The sequence below is a fragment of the Rhopalosiphum padi genome, chromosome 4, assembly GCF_020882245.1.
Source record: "Rhopalosiphum padi isolate XX-2018 chromosome 4, ASM2088224v1, whole genome shotgun sequence".
Taxonomy (NCBI): Eukaryota; Metazoa; Arthropoda; class Insecta; order Hemiptera; family Aphididae; genus Rhopalosiphum; species Rhopalosiphum padi.
The window spans coordinates 28,363,540-28,390,764 of NC_083600.1; the positions used below are offsets into that span (position 1 = coordinate 28,363,540).

Below are 27,225 nucleotides of genomic sequence, written 5' to 3' on the forward strand. Positions count from 1 at the left end.
AATCGTTTTTTGAATACGATAGATTATCAATGGTTTCAAATTTAATTTCACAGCAAGCTACTACCCTTGTTACAACGACGTGAGTGAGAGACCAATACAAAATACCTACTTGCTATATATTTTCAGTCTATATAGGGTTGTATTTTTTTTCTCGAAAATTATAATTAAAATAATATATGTCTCGTAGATACGAACGGCCTTATTATAATAAAATAAATATCTTACCCGATAATACCTAATCAATAGTTTTCTTATAATACGTGATGAAAATGTGTTGTTAATAGAGATTAGGTTTAATCCCAAATACGATGATTTAATATAAAACACACACACATATGGTTTAAAGTCAGACTTTATGAAAAGTTATTATTTCAAGTCATATCCAAACGAAACGAGATGAATTTTAATGTTTGAATTACGTGCAGTAGTTGTCGTTCATAGAGAATTCTTTTTTATTGACTCGGGTTATAGTTCAGCGAACTATCGTAAATATAGTTTATGTAACTCGCACAGAGGAGCGAAATCGATCGCGAAATTATTTCCAAGTCGTAAATTACGTAATTTTCAGTAATAATTCAATTTATTATAAGACAAACACTACACCATGAACGTGTAATATCAGCAGAACGCTGCTGTATGTTTATATATTATATATATATTATACCACCGCCGCCGCCGTGCAAAGAACGAGCGCGTCGTATATTATATTTTTGCCAGTTCGATACGGAACAGCAGTTTACCAGTGCCTCCGCCGCCCGTAGCCCACAATACGATAAGACTATAAACAACACAACAATAAATAACACACATTTTATTATTGTCGTTGTTGTACACATACAAATACGCACAGATATACCTACTCTGCGGTCACGGCGTGTTCGCCGGACGCGTTGCGCCGTGTCCTGCCGCCGCCCAGCCGCGTAACACTATATCAGTGTTTCCCAACTGGTATTCCGCGGAACCTAAGGGTTCCGTCAGCCGATGCCAAGGGTTCCGTGAGAAATTTGAGAAAATATATATTAATTAATAATAATTTTGATTTGAACATAGAAAAGCTACAACAATTATACGGGGGTTCCACAAAACGTTCAAGCTCCTGCAAAGGTTCCGCGCGAGTAAAAGAAGTTGGGAAACACTGCACTATATAATATATGCTCGCGATGTCGCAATAATCGCTACGGCGCAGACGCGCGTGTTTCGCGTAGTTTTCTAGTTTTTGCCCCGTTCCGAGCGAGAACTACGACGACGTATATGTTATTATTATGGTAGTTTATGTTGTGTGTACAACTGCGGCTATTTTATATGTGTATACGCGCCATCCGCAAGACTGCACCGGCAGACTCTAAAACCGCAATACACGCGGACGAACGGCAATAAAGTCGTCTGTTTTACGAGTTTATATTATATATTATTATACTTTACAACTGTACAATATAACTGCTGCTATACGCAGTACAGTTTTGTATACGTGTCGTACTCTGTATAGTAATACGTCGGTATATATAATTGTGACGGCGGCGGCGGCGTTTCCGTTCTTCGTAACCCGACTTTTCGTTTCCACTCTTTCGTGCATGTCGAGGAATTAGTTTTTTGTTTACACGAGCCGCGCGCGTGGTTTGCCGCGGTCGTCGTCGCGGCCGTGATAACCTCCAAGTCCCTCTCTATCTGCAAACATAATATATATAATATGCGCTGCTCGCCTTTTATGTTATAATATCACTATAACCACGCACAGCGTATAGGTATTCGCGAGCTCGTAACGACGACGACGACGACGATAATCAGTCGCCGCGGTCTTAATTTGCATACCTATGCGCGTCGTGAGTGGGTTGTGGCCGGGTGGGCCTGCGAAGAGCCGCCGGGCCGCGTTGACCCAGATACCCACTGGCTGCGAGGGCACGCGCGCCCGCGCCGACGCCCGGCACCGGGACGTCGGGCCGCGGGTGTCGCGGGGAGCGACCCGCGCGAATCGAGGCGGCGCCCGGGCGGAGCGCCGGCGCCCCGGACACGCCCACGAGCGGATTCGGCGCCCGCGGCGTTCGAAGGGACCGGCCGGCCGCACTGAGCGTCCGTCACGCGCCCGAGCTCGATCACCAGCCACAGTCGCGCCGCGTTTTTCCGTATGTCCATCACACGGTAGCGTAACACAACGCCAGCACCGCCGTCAACGTCGTCTTCACCATTACCACTACTACCACCACCACCGCCACCACCGCAGCCACTACTACCATTATCTGCACGACGACGACGACAATCATTTAACAGCGATATCGCGTACGACTGCCTTCGTTTTCCCACACACGTATCTACATTATTTCCCCCCCCCTCCCGCCATCCCAGGACCCGACGGTGTCCCCCTCCCCCACTCGACCGCTCCCGCGACGACCGTACGACCATCAACCCTTGACCGACCGCCGGTACCACACACGTACACACGTACGCGGTACTCGATCGCGACGACGATCTTTGGCTTTCCACGGAGATCCGCGGAGAGTACAGCCGACCCGCCCGCATATCGCCGTGCGAAACCTGCAGAGCACAGCGACCGCGATCACCGCCGTCGTGTGATGTGCACCGGAAGTTGGTGATCGCGCGCGCGCGGTCGCACGGGGAGTCGCGGCGTGGTCGGTACGCATAGTCGACGCTCGGTCAAGGTGGATACGGACGCGGCGCTCGCGACGGCCGACCAGGTCGGACCGGCTGCGGCGGGAGACGGCGGCACAACCGGCGGCAAACTGCACGCGGCAATCGTAGCGTCGGTCGCGGCGTCGCCGCAGAAGTTGGCCACCACCATCAGGGGCTTCTGGAACTCGTCCGCGGGTCCGGCTGCCAATTCGGTTCTGGGTGAGTATTGCTATTACGTAGAACGTTGTACACTCTGCAAAGTCGTCATAATATGACAATAACATGTAATATAATATTATGTACTTATAATATACTGTCACCGTTACTTTGTAATCGTTATCATTCCAAAACATGAGCGACCGTGTCCGAGAAGAGTGTTTGGTATATATACCTATTGATATCACGACCGCGTGAGAGTGCATCATGATGTACGACGAGGGCGGGTTGTCAACGAATCGTAAGTCGAACAGGCGCGTGACATAAACGCATATATGCACCGAGCGAAGACGCGTTTCGACTATATGCGTATTATTATAGGGCACGACATCGTCAGCTGCAGCTTTGAGTCGAAACGGGTTTGAACTCGGATTGTAAAACCCGCAAAAAGTGTCAGCCGGCTTTGAGCACGAAACTGGAAACGTGAAACCCGTTTTGACAATCTCGGCGATTTAGAATTTTACGTCATTTTATCGGCGACTTAACTGATGGTCGCTAAAATCTGCGAGTAATTCGTCTGAGCTCGATTTGCTTGTACTGCGTGTAACGTTTAGGCGACAACCGCGTCAACTATCTGTACGGATAGTACGCGTTATTCACCGCCCGTTTTATCTACAGTCAACTGCACTAGACATCGGTAGGTTACTATGCTGCAAGAGGATCGGCAAAGACAAATCATACAACGATATTGTTTGGATTTTTTTTGGATTGCGTCTCTGCGCAGTGAAATATTAAGATTGTTAACGTGGTAAAGTCGTCTTAGGTTGCTGACATTTTACCATATACGAAGGATATTATGTCTTTAGTTCGTCCATAAATTAGTTATTATTTCAAGATGGTATAACGCTATATACTATATAATATAATGACTTAAATGTATTATCGCGTGCCAATATAAACAATGGTTTGAATAGATGGCACTTTGTCTGAAGTTTAAATGAATCTATACAAATCATAATGAAATATTATGTTAATTTGATATTAATCTTAAAAATCTTCCAAGTGTTTCACAAAATGTGATGCTGGATGACGAGAGAGTACATAAACAAACTCTATAAACTCACGTCTACCCTGGTCTCCGCTTAAGGTCCTATTTAAGTGATCCAGTCAAGGAGATAAATAACGTACATTTCTCCCTTCAATTATATGAATATATAATAATTCTCAGGATGCCCTACAGTCGTAAATGCACACACTAAATGTCACCGCAATTCAACTTTACATTATACTAATCGAATAACGATTTTTACATACAATTGTGAAATAATGTATGATTTACATGCAATATTCGACTATTGTTAATGACATTTTATATGAAATTATTATATTCTATATTTGAACTATATTTTACTTGTATACAAATAAAAATTATTTTTTACTGTTTGTAGTATGTTTTGTGGGACACAGGGTATCTAACTCTATTCCATCATTATAATATTATCTTAACGTAATCAATATATTTAATTTATAAGGAGTAATACATAGGCAATCTATTCTTCATTTCACAAAATATGTATTATCATTTATCTATACAACACAACACTTTTACCAAGGCAATGGTGACATACAAAAAGTTCCAGTGATGTGATATTAACGTTATTTTACGGAACCAACTGAGCGAATCTCTACCAATAAGTACTTATATAGCAAATAATAATGTAATATTTTAAAATAATTAAATATTATGATAAATGAATGTAATCGATATATATTCGCAACAAAATATTAAATGTCTTTAAAGTATTTTATTATATGAATAGTTTATAACTATTTCGTATTTATATATCACTGGAATGCATTTTAGGAATTTTGTTAATGTATTCAATACAAAGTTAAACAAAATTGATTAAATTGCTAACCTGTATATTATACTCGTTCGAATTCAAATGGTAGATCTTTTTAACTATTAATCATTACTTTTTTAAAATACCTCGTGTAGTACTCAAATCAAAAATATGTACTTAAAAAGTAGCTTAAATACAATATACTTAATTAATCTGTACTTGTTTTAAAATCTTTACATTATATAAACCTAGTAATTAGTTATCATATTCCGGAGTAAAAAAAGCGAAAAACTTTCAATTATTCTAATTGAGTTAATAAACACACAATAAAATGATTCCATTTATCCTTTCACTCGCTTTGCTTGATTAAGCTTATTGTAAACCAAAATATTCTATTTCATTTAAAAATAGATCTGATCGGAACTCGGCTAATGCGGAACTACTAGTAAAGGTATAGTACAACATATTACTTAATACTTTCCAAAAATATTTAAGAAGGTTAAAATCAATATTTATAATACAAGATCAGAAAATCGATTGTTTTGTTGTTAGCAAAAAAAAACAAAACAATTCACTTATCTAAACCTTATCAAATTTGTTAAACTTAGACATTTATTAAAGATAATATATGGAATTCCATTACCTACCAAATATTTGGTTCTTAAAAATACGTTTTACTGAACAAGTACAACGCACTCGAAATCAAGTATTGAATCGCGTCAACAAGATATTACCATTGTTTTAAAGTAAACACTTTAGAAACTATCGAAAGAATTGAACTGAAAAATAGCCCATGATTTTAAAACAATTGGTGTAAGATAATAAATGTTATTACTTGTTCTATATGACATATGTTTCTTTATGTTTCACTATGTATTATAGCAATATAATAATGAAATATCACGCTCTCGACAACTCGAAATCCGAGGAAAATTAAATAAAAGATAAGAAATTGTTATTTCGAGAATAGAGAAATCTGAGAATCTGCATTGCAATATTTATAATGATAAAAAATATAATATATTTTCAATTTTCAATAATATACATTATGTGAAGATATTTTTATAATAGAACTTTAAACTTAAGTTTTTATTTAAGATATTTTTTTTTATGCCATCGAAATAATATAAAACAGTAACTAGTATAGCGACATAATATGACGTATATTACTCGGTGTTTGAATATTTATGTAATGAAATATTGAGATAATCAATAACATTTTTGTGTGTGGTTTGAAAAAAAAACATATCAAGTTATAGAATTAGTGACCAATTATATGCAAATGAAGTAACTTTATTACATCCCGATAATTGTACACACATTGTTGTAATCAATTTATGATCATAACGGTCGAAAATTAATTTGAACAAACCATTTTTTGTACAAACTTGATAATGAATATTGTAACAGCTTTATATCTTTTTTCTCAAGCCGACGAAACTAGTACGTGGCTATACCATTATATTTATAGGATTTAAAGCCATTACATGTTTTGCAGTAGAATAATTTCTCGTTTTTAGATTCCAAATTATAGACCGTTACAAACGACGTGGTTTTTTTACTGGCTTTTAAAAGCTCAAATTGAGTTGACAAATCTTTTGGGTGTAAATCCCGTAAGAACGTATAAATATATTCAGACTCATCAATACAATATATATATGTATAATAAACATATATAGATATATATTTACCATTATCATCGGTCCGTGTACGCAGTCAGTTAGATGGGTTTTTGTTGTGGGGGAGAATAAAGGAGAAAAAAAGTAACCTAATTTCTGATCCCACCGTGACGGGAATACGTATATTATATATATAATATAGGGGGATGGTAGAAAACACAACCGAAACCGCGTTTGCATTCGGTTTTCGAAACAAAAGGCCTACAGCAGTTGCGGCGGCTTTTTCTCACTGGTATTTCACCACCGCCGCCCGCGGCCATCAGCCCTCGGCAAACTCAATTACTTCCTGCGAGCGCCCGCCAGTTGTGCGTAGTACATGCAGGTCAACCCCTCTAACGATAATTTTCTTTCTTTCTTTCGTTTTGTTTTTTTTTTTTTAGATTTCGAGGAAATCGCAATAAGAGCCCTCGGGAACCGAGCGCTGTTACTTTACACGTCCGTCGGTTCTTTGTTCTGAAAGTCCGGAGTTCGGTGCTCATCTCGCCCATCGTGGTGGCGGTCGAATACCGTCGTTTTCGCTTAGACGTTTATTATAAATACCCATAATTATATTGTGCTACGCCGTAAGTACCGGGCGGTGACCTGCAAGCTTATGACACACGACGCGGTTTTGGCCGGACCAGACGAATATTGGACGATTGGCACCAAACGTTTTTGTAAATCGAACGAACAAACGCGAATAACCTCGGCTGAGTGCGCTGGTTCGTTTCCGCGTTTCTCGGAAGACTAGACTTCACGGGATCGCAGGTGAACGAAAACCCGCGATCGGATGATCGAGTGTCGTTTCTACGTTGTAACGGCGGCTACACCGGTCCTATCGGTCGCCAACACTTGTCTTCGCCCATCCATCGATCACTATTGAACTTGTCTCGTTTCATCCCCCTCCACTCAAGCTCGTCATATATAGACCATTCGTGACGATTTGCGGGCGCTCACCGTACTCGGTATAGACCGCGGATGTAAGATGTATTCCAAAGACGAACGCGTTTCCGCCCAGTCCTATTACGGCGACATCTATGAGCGCACAATAATAGACATTCGGCTTATTAATTTATATACGGCCCGAGTTTACAAAGATATTTTGTACCACTCCGACGTTCTGCCGCCCGACCGTTGTTTTCTTCGTGAGACGAGAATGGCTCGTAAAACGTCGTTTTCGCTCACACACACACACACACACACACACACACACACACACACGATATAATATGTTGGGAAGGGAATAACGAGGTGGAAAGACCGAGGAAAAGTTTAAGTGCGCACCGTCACGGCATCATTCGAGAAATTGGACATGCGACGACGATATTATATCGTTTTATGTATACGAGGGCTGTATAACGAATAGGCGACCCTCTCGCGCGGGCGTATTTCAGATATTATTATAATACGATGACGAGCCACGGCGCGGGGCTGATTAGGTGCACCTAACAACAGCAATCTTAGTGGCCGCCCCAGTCTGGTCACTGTGCAAATAAATGTCGATCCCGTCGGTGCAGCAATTCAGTCGTAAAAACTTTATACGCAGTTGTAAATCTAATGCCGATACTCGATCGCGATGATGAATAATGACGATTTATATACATACATATATATATATATTATATAATATTATATCGATAGAAGATATTTCGTTTACGCGAGCTCAATAACTTGTGTCATGCTCACTGTATATACAGCACGTAATATAAGCTCATAGACGAGTTTAAGTTATAGATGCCTACGTGTTACGATACCATCTCAATAAAATACTTTTAAACGGAATCTGTCGCGGTGGAGAAAGCGTTGTATGAAATATGCCTAACATTAATGTTAAGTTAATTTTTTTTCGTCACATAAAAGTACTGTGCCGATTTAGCAGAAAAATTAAAACATATACTTACTACGCGTATAACACAGCCCAAATATTTCAATTGGTTTTACTTTTGCTTGACTATTACAAGTATACATAACGATGATTCGTATAGAATAAAACTAAAATTAATATAAAAATTAATATCATAACGCTTATTGATTGTTCGTTAGTTTATATTATAAAAATAAACAGATACTTATATTTTATAATTTTTATATTTTATATTTATCAGGTGAATAAATTATTACTGAAATATTTAAGTTTTCGAAAAATCTAGTAAAAGTATTTCAAAATTAGAAAATGTTTACTATTTAACGTGAGTTCGAAATTATTTTTATTTTTGTACTGTTGAATTGTGAGCTGTTTATATTTATATATTTTGTATATATATTAAATTAACTAATTGGTCTAGGTAAAATTCTATTACAAATTCAAAAAGATAATTTAAAAAATTAGTATTAATTAAACGTTAACTGTTCGGGTAATCTCATAAAATATTTTAAACTTTCAAAGAATATTAAATTTGTCGAACAATATAATTGGAACAAGGTATTAACTATAATATAAATGAACAAATGTATACTTAGTATTCATACTATTTAATTAACATTGGTTATATATAACCGTTATCATTAAATTATATAAAAAAATAATTTTTAACAAAAAAGTATGAATACTTTAATATTCAAGTAGTTATAATTTATACTACCTATGTAACTGATTAAGTAACTAAATATTAGCAATTTTTAAATAAATAAAGTATGGTTACATTTTATTAGATTTGATATTTAGACAATTTACGTTATTTCCATTAAATTTAAAAAATATTACTTCGGACATGATGCAAAAAATTAATGAAATCCTTCTAGATATATCATTAATACTTAATAATGTAAATAATTTAAACTGTAACTTATTTATTTTATATTCTTAAAAACGTTTTCCGCTCAAATATTTGCTATTTGTAATTTAAAGCTAAACCTTTTTTAAATTAATTGCAATCAAAATATTCAACTATTCATTCAAAAATTCCGTTAATCATTAATATTATTTTATAAAATATCTATGTACGATAATATTATTAATAATAATAATATATTTTACGTTATGAAATAAGTATATAAATATTAATTAGCGTATCTTTTATCCTAGATACATAATAATATAATTTAAATAAATAACGATACCTATAGCATAGGTATTTAAAATAATACACGTTTGAAAAATCGCTTACATTTTTTCAAAAAAATAATTTTATTTTTAATCGTCTATTTAATTATTAGATAAAAAGTAGTTGTCATACACATTTTCTAAAAATAATTTCAATAATTATATCAATATTTTAATATGAAATTAGTTTACATTGATCGTTTTAAAAAAAGATCATCATTTCTTATATAAAAAGAAAATACCGCTTATTTTATGTTAAAAGCGAAGTAGGTAGTTGATTTAATTTCAGCAGAACAACGGATTTTTGAAACGTGATAAAATTTATTTAAATGCGCACGGTTAAAAATATATTTTCCATCACTTTAAGAATAAGCTACCCCTTTTCAAAGTTCGCATAAACAAATTTTCCAACACAATACATTCCAACAGAATATTTTATTAAAATTGTAATTTTATTTTTAGTTATGCGAGCGTAACAGTTTTTAATTTATTTCATAGGTGGGTAGAGTTAATCGTTTTTATTTCAGTTTATAAACTTATAAATAAGTGTTTTAGTTATTTATATTTTTAAAGTGTTAAAAATGTAATTAGTTTTTATTAAGTTTTTTGTATTATGAACAAACTGTTTTATAATATTAGTGACTTAATTAATAAACTTAATCATCGTAGAATAAATTTTATACCTAATCAATCAGTAAACGTAAAGTGAATACAATTTTAATTTTATATTAACTATTACAGATTTAGTAACATATATATATATAATAATGATGCATAATTTAGTATAAAAATGTCGTCTTACAATCGCAAGTAAAAATTAGTATGTAAATTGAAATATAAAATTATGATTCAGTAATAAAAGAAAATCTACTAAATTAATATCGATTATTTAAATAAACTCAAAACTAAAATATGTTAAATATGTTATATAAATATTTAATATTAAATATACATATAAATTAATTTTAGTGAATGGAATTTTCTATACACCATACAATTGAATTATAATAAAGTTAAATTAATTTGTTCATAATAAAATGTATTGAAAAGCTAAATATGGTTATTTACTAGATAATACAAATGTTATATAGGAATAAAAAAATAATTTAAATATTTCATAATTATTGACAATTTTCTTTAAAATAGTATATTAAAAAATATTAAAAAAATTCGTTTATTTGAGTTGTAACTGTTACATTTTCTCTAAACACTTTTATTTAATTATTAGGTTATAGGTTTAACTAAAAATAATTTTATTTTCATAAAATGTAATTTATGTTTAGTCGATAATTGAATTTCAAAATAATAATTATTTTGATTAATATTTAATCTGTTTTATAATTATTATTTATTTTTAAATTTAAATTTCTTAAGAACGTACATTTTTTTATGCTAAATAACTACTTTGTAGATCAATTATAATATGTATGCATATATTACGGGTTTTCAGAATAAAAATAGTTTTGAGTTCTTAATAATAAATCATAATGCGATGGATAAAAATATATTTCTTGATTTATAAATATATCTTATTTTAAAAAATGTAGTGAAATACCAAATAGATAGAAGATTTTTTCTCCCTTTTAACTTAACTATTTTACATATACAAATTCATTGATGTTTTTCTTTCTTTATGTCAAACGAATCTGCATCAAGTAAAGAAACACGTACATTATCGACACCCGAACCCTATAAAATGAACGAAACGTACTAGGAGGGTCGCTCCCTTCCTATGTATACAGTGACCGGTTAATTAGCAAATTGCATCATTAAAAATAATGAGACAGGGTATTGACTATAGTGGATGTCTTTATAAACTTGGCTAAAATGTTTGCGGGGGACCAAAACAAACAAGAAAATCATTGTTAAGGGAAATGATGACTAAACATAAATATACTATTTATACATACTGCATTTAAATTTTTTTTTTTATTATTATTTATCATATTGTATGAGCGTATATATGATAAAAGCATATATTCTATTTTAAATCAATATATTTTTTTATTGAAATAATTCTATATGAATTTTAAATATTATATTTGTTTTGTTGCTGTTATTTGCAATACATGATGCCTCATATGTGTTACTTGAATAAAACAAAAATAGCGTTAAACTTGGCCAAAAATAATTATATTTCTCATAACATAACTCAATTATAAAGGGTAGTAGTTGGGTTGGTTCATTATGATAGCAGCCATGTAATTTATTTTCAAAATGTAAAAGAGAATCGTTTGTGCCGCGAGGTTACGCGTGCAATTGACAGTCCCTTTCATTGACAGCTTTGTTACTTTAAATACACCTAAGCCCTCAGGAATATGTGGCATCTGTAATTATCACGTCTTTTACACTAGATTACTGTTAAACATTAATAACAATATCATCCGATTTTATTGCTATGTACAAACTAAAAATATACATTTATGTGATTTAATATGGAAATAAGTAAATTAATAAACAGATGTATTATTAAGTGTAACAATAATTTTAAATACTATTGGCAAAGAAAACTGTATGTTAACATAATAATTTATTTTGAATCATTTTTTCTTAAAGTTTTTCTCACAGCAAAGGTGCAGATTCCATATTTATTTAATATATTATTTTTTATTTATATTGTCGAAGAACTTTCCATGATGGATTTCATACCTTTGCAATGAGATACACTCATTATTTTTCATCTGATGTTTTACGTTAATTTTCTAACACAATTATTTTGTATCTTTTTGTTGAAGGTTGGGATCAATCATGGTGAGTTCCATCATCGTTTCATCGGGGGAGGTCGTGTAATGTGATATCAGAACCTTCATCATGGAACCATCAGGGAATCCACTATTTCGGTGTTGGAACGCTGTAGGCACGTTCCAAGTGCCACTTATTAATTTAGAAGTCAACGAGCTTAAGGAAATACTATGGGAGAAGATTCAAGAGCCAGTTATTCAAAGAAGACTGATCCTAGTTATCGTGTCTATAGCATTGTTGTTGGACAACATGTTATACATGGTAATTGTGCCAATCATACCAGATTATTTGAGGTATGTAGATTCTTGGGGTGAAATCCCCACGGGAGTAAACTTTACGGATGATCCGATCACTCCACCATCCCATCATGGACAAGATTCAGCAACTGGAGTCTTATTTGCATCCAAAGCAATTGTACAACTTATGGTGAATCCATTTTCTGGTGCTCTAATCGATCGTATTGGATATGATATACCAATGATGATTGGCTTATCCATTATGTTCCTATCCACCTCGATATTTGCATGCGGAAGAAGTTATTCCGTCCTTTTTATCGCTAGAAGTCTTCAAGGAGTTGGTTCGGCGTTCGCTGATACATCTGGCTTAGCAATGATAGCTGATCGGTTTACCGAAGAGAATGAAAGAGCGCAAGCATTAGGAATTGCATTAGCATTCATCAGTTTCGGTTGTCTAGTAGCACCACCTTTTGGAGGTGCTTTATATCAATTTGCGGGTAAAGAAATTCCATTTCTTATACTAGCATTTGTTTGTCTCGTTGATGGCTTAATGTTACTTCTAGTTATGAAACCCATAAAACAACAACTAAAAGAACAAAAACATTTGAAAAAAGTTCCAACCATACCCATATGGAAACTTTTTATGGACCCATATATTGCTGTATGCTCTGGAGCCTTGATGATGTCAAATGTTGCACTCGCATTTCTAGAACCTACTATATCTCTTTGGATGGAAGATCACATTACTCATGACAACTGGAAAATGGGGATGATATGGCTACCCGCATTTTTCCCACACGTGTTTGGTGTAATACTAACAGTAAAGCTATCAAAATTGTTCCCAAACTATCAATGGCTTATGGTGGCTATTGGATTATCTCTTGAAGGCCTTAGTTGCTTAATAATTCCTTTCTCAACCTCATATAAAGTTCTTATGATCCCTATTTGCATTATATGTTTTGGAATCGCGTTAGTGGATACAGCTATATTGCCCACCCTTGGGTACATAGTAGACGTTCGATACGTTTCAGTTTATGGTAGCATTTACGCAATTGCCGATATTTCGTATTCATTAGCTTATGCTATTGGTCCTATAGTAGCTGGTGAAGTAGTAGAAATGATCGGTTTCACTTGGCTGAATATCATCATAGCAGTTTCCAATTTAGCATATGCTCCAGCATTGATGAGGCTCAGAAATATATATGACTTCAAGCCGTTCCAGAATGAAGCCAATATACTCATGGCTGACCCTCCAGATAAAGAATATCAAACGTATGCTATGCAAGAACAACCCATACCAGTTAATAATGAGTATAGTAGAATGGAAGGACACTCAGAAACTAGTATGGATGGTCATGTAGCAATTGAAAATGAAAATGCCACATTCCACCAACCTCAAGATACCAATCCTTTTAGAAGACCATCTCAACCAGCACAGGATAGGAATCCATTTAGGCAACAGCATTAAAATTATTAATCGAGAAAGCTATTGATTTTTATTAAAATAGAACGTGAGATGCTTAGTATCAGACATTACCGTTTTTAATTAATAGTTTCTCGGAAAAAAAGACTTAATACAAATTATATGTGTAGACTAAGCAATATTATATCGTGTAGTAGTCGTGTTTAAAATTAATGGTGAGCAAACCCTATTATGCTATATGGTCTATATCGTTCCTTATTTGTTTTTTGGCAATGAAATATTAATTGAATGTTAATGGGAAATATGAATATTTAGTGTATTTATAATATTATTACCTTATTATACATATTATGACTAGTATTCAATATATTTTAATATTTCAAACTTTTTACAATTTGAAATCATGTAATTGAGCATCTATTATAAATTAGTTAATAAATATCAATTTTAATATACAAAACAATTAACTTATATAGAACAAAAAAAATTATAATTTAAATTTATGAGAAAATGTGTATTTTCTTCGTTGAATTCACTTATTAAATAACTTAATTTAACTTTCGGATCAAATATTTGAATAAATATAAATTGAGCTAGATAATTAATGACGTTCTATATCATCTAATTAATTTTTATTGAAACACCAAATTATTATCAATTGGATAATATGTTTTAATGTACCTTGTATAGAATTCTCCTAAAATCTCTTGTAATACCTACTGATGAAATTTGTATCGCATAAACTACGGTTACTTAAAATTAACATTGTAATTGTATTATCAATATTAAAAAACAATACATTAAATAAATTAAACTGACAAGAAACATAAAATATTACCTATTATTAAGTAATAATCTTACTTAAACACTAATTTTTTAATAATTCATTCACCACCACAAAAAATATTAAATGTATTCAAGATATATTAATAATTTACTGACAATTATTATACATTTACATTAGGCAAATTTATTGTTAAAATGTAATCTACGTATATAACTATATAAGTAAATTAATTTTAAATTACTTTTTTAAATATCTAAATACTAAATATTCTTTTTTTATTGTATGTGAATTCAAAATAGAACGATCTAAATTTAAACGACAAATTCTGAATAAAAAAAACCATCAAAATTTAACCATTATAGCATAAATTTCTGTTAAGTTAAATTATTTAGATTATAATATTTACCCGTTGTCCATAAAATACAAATTGTTATTAATATTTTGTTATTTTTGATAGTCTTAATAATATTGTTATAGACTATGAAAATTAATAAAATATAATTTATCACTTTTCAACATTAACAGTAAATACACTAAAATATATAAATAATTTATAAATCTTGCGTACTTTCATAATGCTCAATAATTAACTGAACATATCAACTGCAGTTACATTTTAAAAGTTTTAACTCTTGAAATATAATATTATGCAAGCACAATTATGAACACTAATTACATATCCATGTGAAAAGTCGAGCTTGTAATATTAGCTTCACATATTAAATAATATAAAAACTATTAAATTCAATCGGTATAGACTACCTACAACTTATTTGCCTTAAACATTTTCAAGTATCAATTAATATTTATTATATTATTATAATACGAATCGTACATTAGTTCATTAGTATATAAGTAAAATAATTAGATATTATAAAATTATCTTAAGGGGTAACCAATCATATCAACACATATCATTAAATTCTAAGTTGTATATAAATTAGCAATACTAATTAATATTAATAAACATGTACAAAAATGTTTATTTTTATCAATTATTTTTTTTTTTTTTTTTATATATATTTATGTTAAATACATTTTAATATTATTATGCCTATAATAATATTTACACTTAATTGTGTAAGCAACCAAGTTCATACATATCATACAACCAAATTCGATACATATCATTGGTCGAAATTATTGTTAGTTAAGGATTATATGTTAAGCATTTTAGGTTAAGAAAAATTATACATAGATTAACGTTTACTTAGAATATATTTAAATTTACAGTGAACTATGGTTTCACATTTTATTTTATTTTAATTTATTGTCTTTATCTTGTAAACAATTTAAAAAATAATGTAGATTCTTATAATCGATGACTTTAGCTATTCATCTATTATATCCGTCTCATATTTATAAATATATTTTGCGTAGAGATGTAGAATAGGTATTTCAGTAATTATTTTTAAACAAATGAACAAATAACGATGTCAATGTGTTTTATGAAATTAAATTCCTAAAATTATTTTTTCGTAAATTGTTTGAAACAATGTTTATTTCATTGAATATCGAACTTATTAAGTTGTTACCAATTTTATCAGTTTTTTTATTTTGATTTAATTTAAAAAAATATTATTAATAAGTCCTTCTTATTCTTTTTTATTATGTTTAATGTTAAAATATATCAATGAAAACAATTATGTAAAATTTATCTAAGCAAACACTAAGCAATTATATTTATTTATTTTATAGGACTACTCTGTTTTCCATTAGTCTAAACATGTTAGATAAAATAAATCATAATTTTTAATGAAAATAACTAATTTGTTTTCATTAAAAATATGATTGTAAATATTATGGTAAAGTACTAATGGTATATTATTTTATAGGTTACTAATACACTTCTTTGTATGAATAATATTATTATTATTATTATTATTATCTAGTTGTTATTTAATCTTGTTGAAATTTATAACCATGTCATTATTGTAACTAAATAAAAAAATAACAGTTAATACAATTATTACACTTGTTTACTGTTATAAATTATAATCCTAGAGGCTAGCATGTTAAAGTAAGTAGTAGTAGACTACAAATTGCTTGTTTCGTGAAAAATTAGTCATAAAAATGTTTTTTGATCGTGATTTTATATTGTTATCTGACCTGAATAAAACATTATATTACATAAAAAAATATTGGTTTTTAATTTTTCTAGTCTCAAATTCTTCGAAGTATTTTTTTGATAAAAAGCATTTAAAATACCTAATAAATTTTCTAAAACATATTCAACTATTGAATAAAATTAATAAAATAAACTTTAAAAAAAAAACACATATCATTGTAAAGTAAATATAAATTATAAATATATAACACAAATTGGAATCAAAAGACGCTTAGAAAGTCAGAGATCGGCATTTAAACTTTCTTGATTTTTCAATTTTTAGAAATGTATTAATTGTATGCAATATTTATGTATAATGTATTTTATTTTCATTTTCATTTAGTGAGATAGATCTCTGAAATCGGAGAGTGGATTTTGTTGTTTGGAGTCTTGTTAGATTCACATTGGTTAGGAAAAGTGCAGTGAAGATTTTCAAAACTTTATCTTTAAGAGTTAATTCACTACAAAGCTTCAAAAAAAAATTAAAACACATTTTATTGGCCGTTTTTTATGTTTTTTAGCTTTATAGCTTTATAGTGAGTTAACGATTGAAGATAAAGTTCTGAAAATCTTCACTGTACTTCTCCTAGCCAATATTAATCTAACAAGACCCTAAATAACAAAATCTGTTCTCCAGTTTCAGTAATCTACCACGCTAAATGAAAATCTAACACAAAATAAAAAAAATTTTAACTGTGAAAAATTAAATAATTTTTTTGAAATTTTCTCACATTTAGTATCTACTTGATAATCCCTTTTTAATGAGCTATCAACTAACTTTATAGCTATAATAGTTTTGGAGAAAAGTTAAAAAAAAAAAATAGAAATTTTGGGACTGTTCACTCCGACGTTTTTGTGGATTCAAATCGTTATACCGCTTGGGTGTGATATAAGATCTTACTTATTAATATTTTATGCTAAAGCTAGCTTAATTATCCACCTACTCATTACAACTGAGTTACATTTTTATAATTTTCCAATTGAACATAAATTCAGACTTTTTTCATTTCAATTACCATACTTACTTGATTAAAAATCATGAAAGTAAAACGTAAAGACAGGATATAATAAATAAAAAAATCTTTAAATCAGAATTTTTTTCGGTTTGTGGGACTACTGATACTAAATGAATATTTATGAAGTTCCAATGTTTTGGTAATATCTTACAATTTTTTTTTAAAAAAAAACTTAAAAATTAAAATAATAAGCACTTATGGTGATTTTCATAATATTATATAAATAATTAAATGATTAAAATGATATAATTATACTCATAGCATATCAATATTTAAATAATTATTATAATATTATACCAATAACTAAATAATTATATTACATCAAAGTTACTCTTCGAAATTATCTCCGTTAGTCTTATAAATTAAATGTTTCGAATTTACCTAAACATTATAAATTTAACAATTTATATTACAAGTTAAATATTAGTTAATTGTGAACATAAAATAATAAGTAATAATATATACACGGATATTCCACCAAAAAAAAAATGTTAGAATACTAGTATTTTTGTAGGCTTCTTTTCTGAGCATACTACATATACATTTTATAAACCCCTGACCGGTGTATTAAATATGTATGTCCCCTGCACAACAAACATCCCTAAAGAAAAGCTTAACAGCGTTTCCATCAGTCCTTTTGAATATTTTAACAGATTCGATCGTTTTTTGAATGCTACTCGACTGGTAACTATAATATGTAGGTTTATTATGCTGTATTCTTTATTACAACTCGTCAACGAACACTTTTGAAGACACACGTATTGTAATTTATTGTATAGAAAAAAATATTTATACTAAAGGACTACAAAATATATTATTTCTAAAACAGCGTCGATATTTTGATTGGAAATATCCTGTTTATTTTACGTATAAGCGTACGAGTATATGTTATAAATATATAATGGTCACGTGTCTTACCTACATACTATTATATTGTTCAAAATACAAAATATAATATGTATTAATAATTTCGAATAAACATTATTTATTATTAATTTATAGTTACAGAAATTCAGAAGGTATAGTGTTACAAAGTGCACTTATATTATTAATACCAATAAATTATGTTACTTCGAATAAACTAAAATTCAAAAAATTTTCAATTTAATTTATGTTTTTTTACACGATTTTAATTATATGAACATTTAATATATTAAAGAAAATAACAATTTTTAAGTAATAGATATTTTTGTATTTTTTTTTTTAACTCATTATAATTATGAGTTAGTAATATATTTGAACTAACTTAGTTATAATTTATAATTATAATAAGGTGTAATGCAAAATAAAGTGATAATCATCATGTTTATATGATACAACTTACAGTGGGATGCTCCAAATTTCAAAGATCAATATTTTTTGAACGAAAGGTGGTAACAACAGTCTGTAAATATTTGAAAGAAAGGTATTAAAAAAACATTACAAACATTACAACAATTAAAAACTACAATTGATGTGTGATGAACATTACTTTCTGTTTAACTATCTAATTTTTTCGACATTTCAACTTCATACGCTCATAAAATTAATTTAGGTAGGTATTAATAATAACTATTATTATTTTTTTAACGTTAAGAATAACTTATGAGGAACCTCTAGTTAAATTTTCGCAGCAAAAAATGTAATTGCATTTTATGATAACTGCTATAAATATTCCTGTTTATGCTAGATTTTTCCGAGTTATTAAAAAAAGTACAGAGAATTTCATAGTTATAGCCTAAACCTAAAATATCAGCTAGATTAAATTCTGTAATAGAAAGCACCATAAATATTAAAAATTAAAGCAAAATGTACAGATACAAAAATAAACAAATAAATATATATTATATAAATCACATATCATGATTCAAATGGACGCATGGGGTACAACATTCAACACATTCCTTGTTCCGCAACGAAACAAAAATTAAAAATCTTAATCTAATGAATGATATTTTAAAATGTTTATAATATTCTAAGTATAGCAAAAAACTAATATTTTAGAATTCAATTTAAATTCAGAAGTGTTATCCCGTATATTTAATAAAAATAAATCCTAACGTTTAATGAAAAATGTCGACATTAAATATAAAATATGTTATATAAATAATATTAAGTATTCGTATATTATATTTTAGAATACTTGAATATTTTCTATCTTTGACTTATTTTACCTTGCATATTATTTGACTATTTAATTATCACATTTATACCAAATGTTTTTATTTGTAAATAGCATACCTTCAAAATGTAATATGATTTAATGTTCATCCGTTAAGTACCTACGTATCTCAACGATATTCGGTCGCCCGAAAGGGTTAGTTTCTTTGTGGAATTTGACTCGGTCGGGGCAACCTTGGAAAGTCAAAACTAAAGAGGTTTCATTTTACTATGAACTCGATAGAGGGGGACTATTTTGAATAAGTTTAGTAAAAAAAAAAGTAAAATCCACCCCAAACTCATTCGGTACAAGTTCAAAAGTCTGTACAATTTAATCATCTGATGGGACCATCAAAGGCGCGTTTCAGACGACACCGTCGAGTGCTTTTCGTTTGGCGTATGGTCCACGTTCAATAAAAATATGGATTTTTCAATTCAATAACCCTCGACACAGACCGTGCGTTGCTATTGATAAATTGTTATTATTGTTGTTGAAGTGGGCACCGTGGCGATTACATTAATTGGAATTCGACCGGTGAAGTGGCTGCCATGACTAGAGAGGATATTATAAAGAAAAGTACATAGAAAACACGGTCTTTAAATATTGTAGTTCACGAAAGTTCTTATAAGTATTAGGACCAACATTTTTTTTAAATATTTTATTTATAAAACATATTATGTGATTAGTAAATCACTCATTTGATTTGCTTATTTTTCCATTTATCTAATAATAGTAATAAATAATAATACACTAAAAACCTACACAAAGTCACAAATAATCCATACGAATTGAATAGTGGATACACGCTATTATAAACATAAATACATTTTCAAAGCAATATTTTTATAGTATGCTCTAAGTCAAATATAAAAAATCTATTTTAGTATTATTTCTGGAAAAAATATATACTAATAAATAATAATTAGATTATTTTTTAGCAAAAATATGGGAAAAAAATAAACTTTTTGAGCATTAAAATTGTTTATTTTCTATTTTACAAACTGTATCAATAATTTTAATGTGGTTCAATATTTTAGAACTTAAGGATTTTTAACATAAACAATTAAATAATACATATTTATATATTAGAAGTTTAAATGAAAGAAGTTAATATAATCAATGTGTAAACATTTTTTGATTTCGAGTAAAACATTTGCATTCTTGCGGATACGGTCAATATTTTTAATGTTAAGTAATTTTGTTAAAAAAGAGTTATCAAGAGATATTCATTTACTACTAATAAATTATATTTTTTGTCTAAAAATGTATGATATAACATAAAATATAAATTGCTAATTTTCAAGATGTTAAAAACAATCTAAGAGTATAAATTATTGGATTATGTTTAGTAGGTAATAACTAACAATTAAAGTAATATTTGATTCACAAATAAATGTTGGATATAGGAATCCATAATTTATGGTTAGTTTTCAACTCTGAACGTAACTCAATATCAGTGAAGTACACTGTACACAGGGAGTTCAATTTTATAAAAACGTGAAAATGTTTTTATAAAACATTAGGTAGGTAGGTATAAATATATATTATATACTCGTAAATATTGGTTTAATAAAATACCCTTTCTCCTCTGGAAATTTCTGTGTACACTACTGCTCAATATATCATATGTTGTCTATAAAAATATAATGATTATAAATTACAACACACGTCAATGTCTATATTATAAAATAATAAATTTTAATCCCCTTATGGTTTTGGTTAGATTTATAGATAAAATTTAAATATATTTTAAATTTTTCAAAATTATGATTAATATTTTTTTTAACGAACTTTGAAATGTACAACTGATTACAATGAATATTCATCTATTATTAGTTCATCACAAGTTAACGAAAACGTTATGATATCCTATAAGAACAAAGCCAAATATTATAATAAACATGATTTATGTTAAATTAAAAAAAAAAAATGGGTAATAATAAAATCAGATACGGTAACTAATAATTACTTTTCAAACATAGAAATAATGAAGCATTAAAATTTTAAATCTTTGAATTATTAATTATACTTTTAAATAAAAAAATAAATGCATAATAAAAAAAAAATTTTTTTTAATTATATTCGTTAAAATCTCTTAATTATTTAGCAATAATAATTTCGCGTAGCTTTATACAAAATTAAAAACGTAATTTTTTCCATGGAAACGGAAATGAAACATATTTTTAATTTTAATTTTTACTGCACAAACAGATCTACTATAGAATTGAATTATAAAATATTTCGTTCAAAGTTTTAAGTGCTCACATTTATTATAGCGCGATGTATATTATATATAATTTTTGTAAAAGTGTATTTCTCGCTATTGCCCCACTTCCAGGTCATTGATAATACGACGAATTCCAAGTGGAAATTATTTTTTTTTAATTTTTTATTTTTTTCATCATCGGGCTAGCGTCAATATACCTATTAAATATTTTTACGACTGTCTCGCATCGTGTCTGTCGGACGAGAAATTATCGCCCGACCCGACCTACCACCTCGTCTGTAATTTTTACGCCCTAAACGAATCACAACCGCACGCGCATGTGTGTGTGTGTATCATATACGTGCGCCAGCTATATCATAGTGGACCTAAATCAATGCCAAAATTTAGATTAATAAAAACCCCGCGCCGTCGAAAGTATCCCGCGTTGATCCAGGCGGTGACACGACCCCGTGGTGGCGGTGCAATAGACGCGTCGGCGGGGTTGATGAATAGCGGCGCAGCGTTATACCCTTCTCTGTCGGGTCGTAATCCAAGCACGATGTTGTGTGCGTGTTTGCGTGTTCGCGTGTGTGCGTGCACGAGTGCGTGCGTGAGTGTGTGCACGAGTGTGTGGACACTGTATATATAGCAGTAAGTACATGGGTATGGGGGTGGGTAGTCGTGGTTAGCTTTGCAGCACGCGTTTTGGATTAACGGCCGCGGTGGGGCGGGGAGCTAAGGGATGGCGGGATTAGTGGATTACCGTCCGGAGCCCCGAACGAGACGGAACGAGGCTTTACACATACTTGCGATGCGCGAGACGACGACGACGATGACGACGGGCTGACATCGCCCGCCCCGCGGAGAACCAGCAAGTCTTTGTAATAGTTATTAAAGAAACCCTTCAACGGCTTCAACGGTTTAAACCTGCCCCCGCGCGATTCATTTAATATTATAGGTATACGCGCATTCGAATATAACCGCGTACAGTAGCGTTAACGACTGTTGATGATTTTATTAACGTAAATATATATCCATTTCCAGACGATATATTTTTACTCGCCGCGTGTGAAAAAAAACAACCATTTTGAAATGTGAATTGCACGATTTGAACGCACAAATAGCTTTAAAATCAATCGAAAATATATTTTGATGATATTGTGGCGAAACAAACTTATTTTTTTTTTAACGAAACCCCCTTTTTACTGTAAATAATCTAGTGGATAACTTTTTGAAAGTTTTGATGTAGGTACCACTTCAAAATTCGAACGAGTGGTTTCTCAGTTGTTTAAAATATTATTATTCCTTGACTATATTCTTAAAATAATATAAATATACATAATATTATTCATTAAGTGAATACGAAACACGAAAAATGATCTGATGGTTATTTCATTTTTAAATATTTTCCAACATCGAGGGTTATTGGACCACATCTATTCAAAATTAATCACTATTCACGACCAACAACTAACTAAATTGAATAACGAATTTTGCAGTTATTAATGTGGAAAATGGCTAAAATGTATATTTTGTAAAAAAATCTATAGGTAACAAAAATGAATATTATTTATTTTGTTTTTATTATTATACATTTATATTATACTTTACAATTATAGTACATAATATTTATAAAACTACTTTATTATTATATTTATAATGTAGACCATGTTCATAATAATGTGTTATATTTTATAAATACTTTACATAAAAATCGGTATTTGCATACATTTTAATTTTAACCTAAGAATTTATTATTGTCTAGTTCAAAAACACGATTATTACCGTCATTCGTTTTTATTTCGTAGATGGGTAAACTAAACAACAAACTACTAAATCTAACAAAAACTGTAATGCCCGTTTTGTCCATTTTCGTAACACTAAAAGGACCTCACACAGCGATACTCACTCGAGTAGAAATAATGTAGTTTAATAGCTTAATGTCCATTTTGGTGGTTTTTTTTTTACCGTTTTTCCCGTTAAAAGTCCTAATCCCCAACGATTCGTTGTCGCGAAAACCCGTTATTATGGTATATATAATTTTACGAAAGTTCCGTATCCCCACTGATCCCCTAGGGGTAGTGGGGCAAAAGCGTTTTTACTACCGAAGCGAAATACCTTGTCTCCCCCCTCCCATCTGGGTGTACGCAAATCCCAAGAGAGCCGCAGGGATAACTTATCGTATATATAATGTCACATCTCCCCTTCATCCACGTGTTTGTTTGCTTCCATCTTAAAACATTCGAACAACAAACATTAAAGTTTCCTGAAAAAGACAGAGCCAGACATCCCTTATATTTCTATTTAACTCTCATACCTCCATACACAGTTTTTTTTTTTATTCTATTGATTGTCTTTTTCAGTCACACCAGTCAGTATATACTAACATATTATACGAGTATGTATTCGGCGTATAAAATAAACAACTGACAAAATAAATTTATTTAAAGTCACTATGTTATATTAATACCATAAATCTTTTAAACCAATTTTAGTAAATTCGATGTTTGGTTACTTTAATTTAATTTTATCTTCTCCCTCGTGCAATACAATATAGTTATGTGTAATTTATTAATTTATAGAACGACATTGTATTATATGATTCTCAGAATATCTAAAAATAATACTATGTACCTACTTAATTAAAGTTTAGAACAAAATTTATTAGACACTACTTATTATACACTATATATCCTTGTTATTAATATTGTGCAGTTGGCATTAGTATAGCTGTATTTTTTCCTCTAAATCCTGGGGAACTTTGTATTATATGTAAGTCTTCATTCGTCCTTTTTGCAGTTTGGAATAGCGCCGAATTGCGTTTAGAAAAAGTATACGAGCCCACAAAAGAAGAAGGTGTACACTGTAGAGGGAAGGAAAGGGGATGGAAAAAAACGTGTCGAAAGTAATTTCGAAAGGCAGAGGGCGAACTCCTAGCGCGTGGGGAAAATGGCACGGCAAATGGGTTACACGGCGCGCTATACCCGGTGTGAGAGGGACGGTCTGAGTCAGAGCGAACTAATCAGCCGGTTACTTTTGCGCCGGAGGGGACAAATCGCCACCACCACTTCCGGGGGCACCTCGTCCATACACCGTATACACGTGTACATATATATTATATTCCTGACCAGCGCCGAGTGATTGATGCGCGCAAACTAAAGCGCAAGACGTTTTTATTTCCAAAAATGTCCCACCTGACAGCCGAGTGTAGGCGAACAATAATAATATATTATGTAACGTGGCTCGCGTGTAACCAGTAAGCAAATGGTCCATTAACCGGAAATAAAAATCGTAACGCACCTTCCGGTTTTTATCACTCCGAGCGGTTTTCGCAGCGCACGAACACCACCGTCAATGAGGGTGCCGATGAAATAATCCTCTATCTGAATGCGTTTTACGACGGACTGTAATGGTCTGTGTACGTTATATAAGGCATTTAATTGGGCCCACGAGAGTGACTAGAAATAGACATAGTTTAAGGTTTGCCGAGATTCAAAAGATAAATACAAATACGGAATAATATTATTATGTAGTGTGTACCCTACTGCAGACATTAATCATAATTCATAATATTGTTTTTATCATATACGAGTATACGACCACCAAGTTTCTAGATTTTAGGAACCTATATTTTGAAATTATTTGAAAACGAGAAATTTTTCAAATACTAAAAAAAACTTTGATATAATATGAAGGCAACTCACTTGCTCATATTTAGATAATTAATTAAATAATAAAAATTTGTATTAGTAAGTTATGCCCGTATAAAAATTTATGATTTCAATTTTTTCAGTTTATAATTAACCAGCTAGTATAGAAATTTAAATTATAAATAATTCGTTGATGGGTTTTTCTTATATTTAAGAAAATTACAGTGAAAATAAGCAACATAAATAGCTATTTAAAGTTCCTTCTGCACAAAATATCTATTCTAAAAAAGTTGTTACATAACACTTTTTGATCAATTTTTTTTTCAAGAAAAATTTATCTCTATTTATCTAATAAAACACATACCATTCTAAAATGTATAGATACCTCTCGTTTCACATTAAATGTAATACAAAAACAATTTTATAAATTTAAAAATAGAATTTAAATGTGTAGTATACATGTAATATACATTAATTGAAATCTAAACTACCAATAATGTTTAATCGTGTTATTACTTTAATAAAATATTTGTTGACAAAATCCTTTGATTTGAGAAGACAAGCAGAATTATTTAAATGACACCTTAATGGGATAAAGTGTCAAATTTAAGTAATTAGCTTCACGGCGGGAAAGGGGAGCGAATGTCTTCGTTAAGCAAAATACATGCGTTATATAATAAATAATGAAATCATCAAGCGACCCAAACTGTGCGATCTAATGATGTGTCTTTTTCGTACGAAGTATATAAGTGTATAACGCGGCTGCGTCAGTTATACGTAATTGTCAACTTGAAACCCATTAATTAACGTCTGTCTATACCACTATTTATTTTTTAACAAACTAAAACTATAAAAAAAAATTATTCTGCAGGATGGCGGGGAAATATCAAGGAAACGATCGCAAAAGGATGGTGGAATCTAAATACAGAACGGACGGACAAGGAGGTGGTTGCAGACTCGGGCGAACAACGACCAAGAACACCGGACGAAGAGGTAAATCGATGGCCTAAAGGGACGGTCAGACTTATACAATAAATGTATTTTTCCCCAGAGACTTCTTGGCAAGCTTTTGCCATGAAATTCAACACCACGCATCGACCATATTAATTTTCGCCTTATTAAATAAGTTCGTTCGCAATATACCCGACTTTTGAATTGTTTGGGTAGGAAGTAGGTAAAAGATAACCTATAACTTTTATAAGATGTAATTTATTCACTTTGCAAAATCAGTCAAATTGGAAATGAGTAATAAATCTTATAGGTTATATACCCCGTTGAATATCATTAAATAAAATATTATACTGTGTTGGATATTAATAGGAAACAATGTTTTGATAGAAATAAATAAATTTAAAAAAATTACATCAAGAAAATACTTTTAAATCCCTAGTGAATATTTTTGATGAATAAACTATCGAAATATATTAAAATATTAAACTCATAAAACCATTAATTATTTGTTTGATTATGATCTTAAATCTTACTTAAGTATTTGTGGAACGATAAAATTATTAAATAAAAAATATTTGGCTGTATAATATAATATATGTTAGACGAAATAATAACCATAAAGTTAAATTTAATTATACATA

At 30.8% G+C, this 27,225-nt stretch overlaps 1 protein-coding gene across 2 annotated transcripts in view; it reads left to right on the forward strand.

Moving 5' to 3' along the window:
* Nucleotides 1-2,055: 2,055 nt before the first annotated feature.
* Nucleotides 2,056-27,225, forward strand: part of LOC132930986 (vesicular acetylcholine transporter-like) — a 62,969-nt gene continuing 37,799 nt past the window's right edge. Inside the window, exons 1-2 of one of the 2 annotated variants that reach the window (XM_060997142.1) lie at nucleotides 2,056-2,844; nucleotides 12,062-16,653. In XM_060997142.1, the coding sequence (XP_060853125.1) occupies nucleotides 12,138-13,772 (1,635 nt within the window). In that variant the 5' untranslated portion in view covers nucleotides 2,056-2,844; nucleotides 12,062-12,137 and the 3' untranslated portion in view covers nucleotides 13,773-16,653. Of the gene's footprint in view, nucleotides 2,845-12,061; nucleotides 16,654-26,504; nucleotides 26,627-27,225 lie in introns of those variants that run through there. The other variant, XM_060997141.1, reaches the window with a different exon arrangement.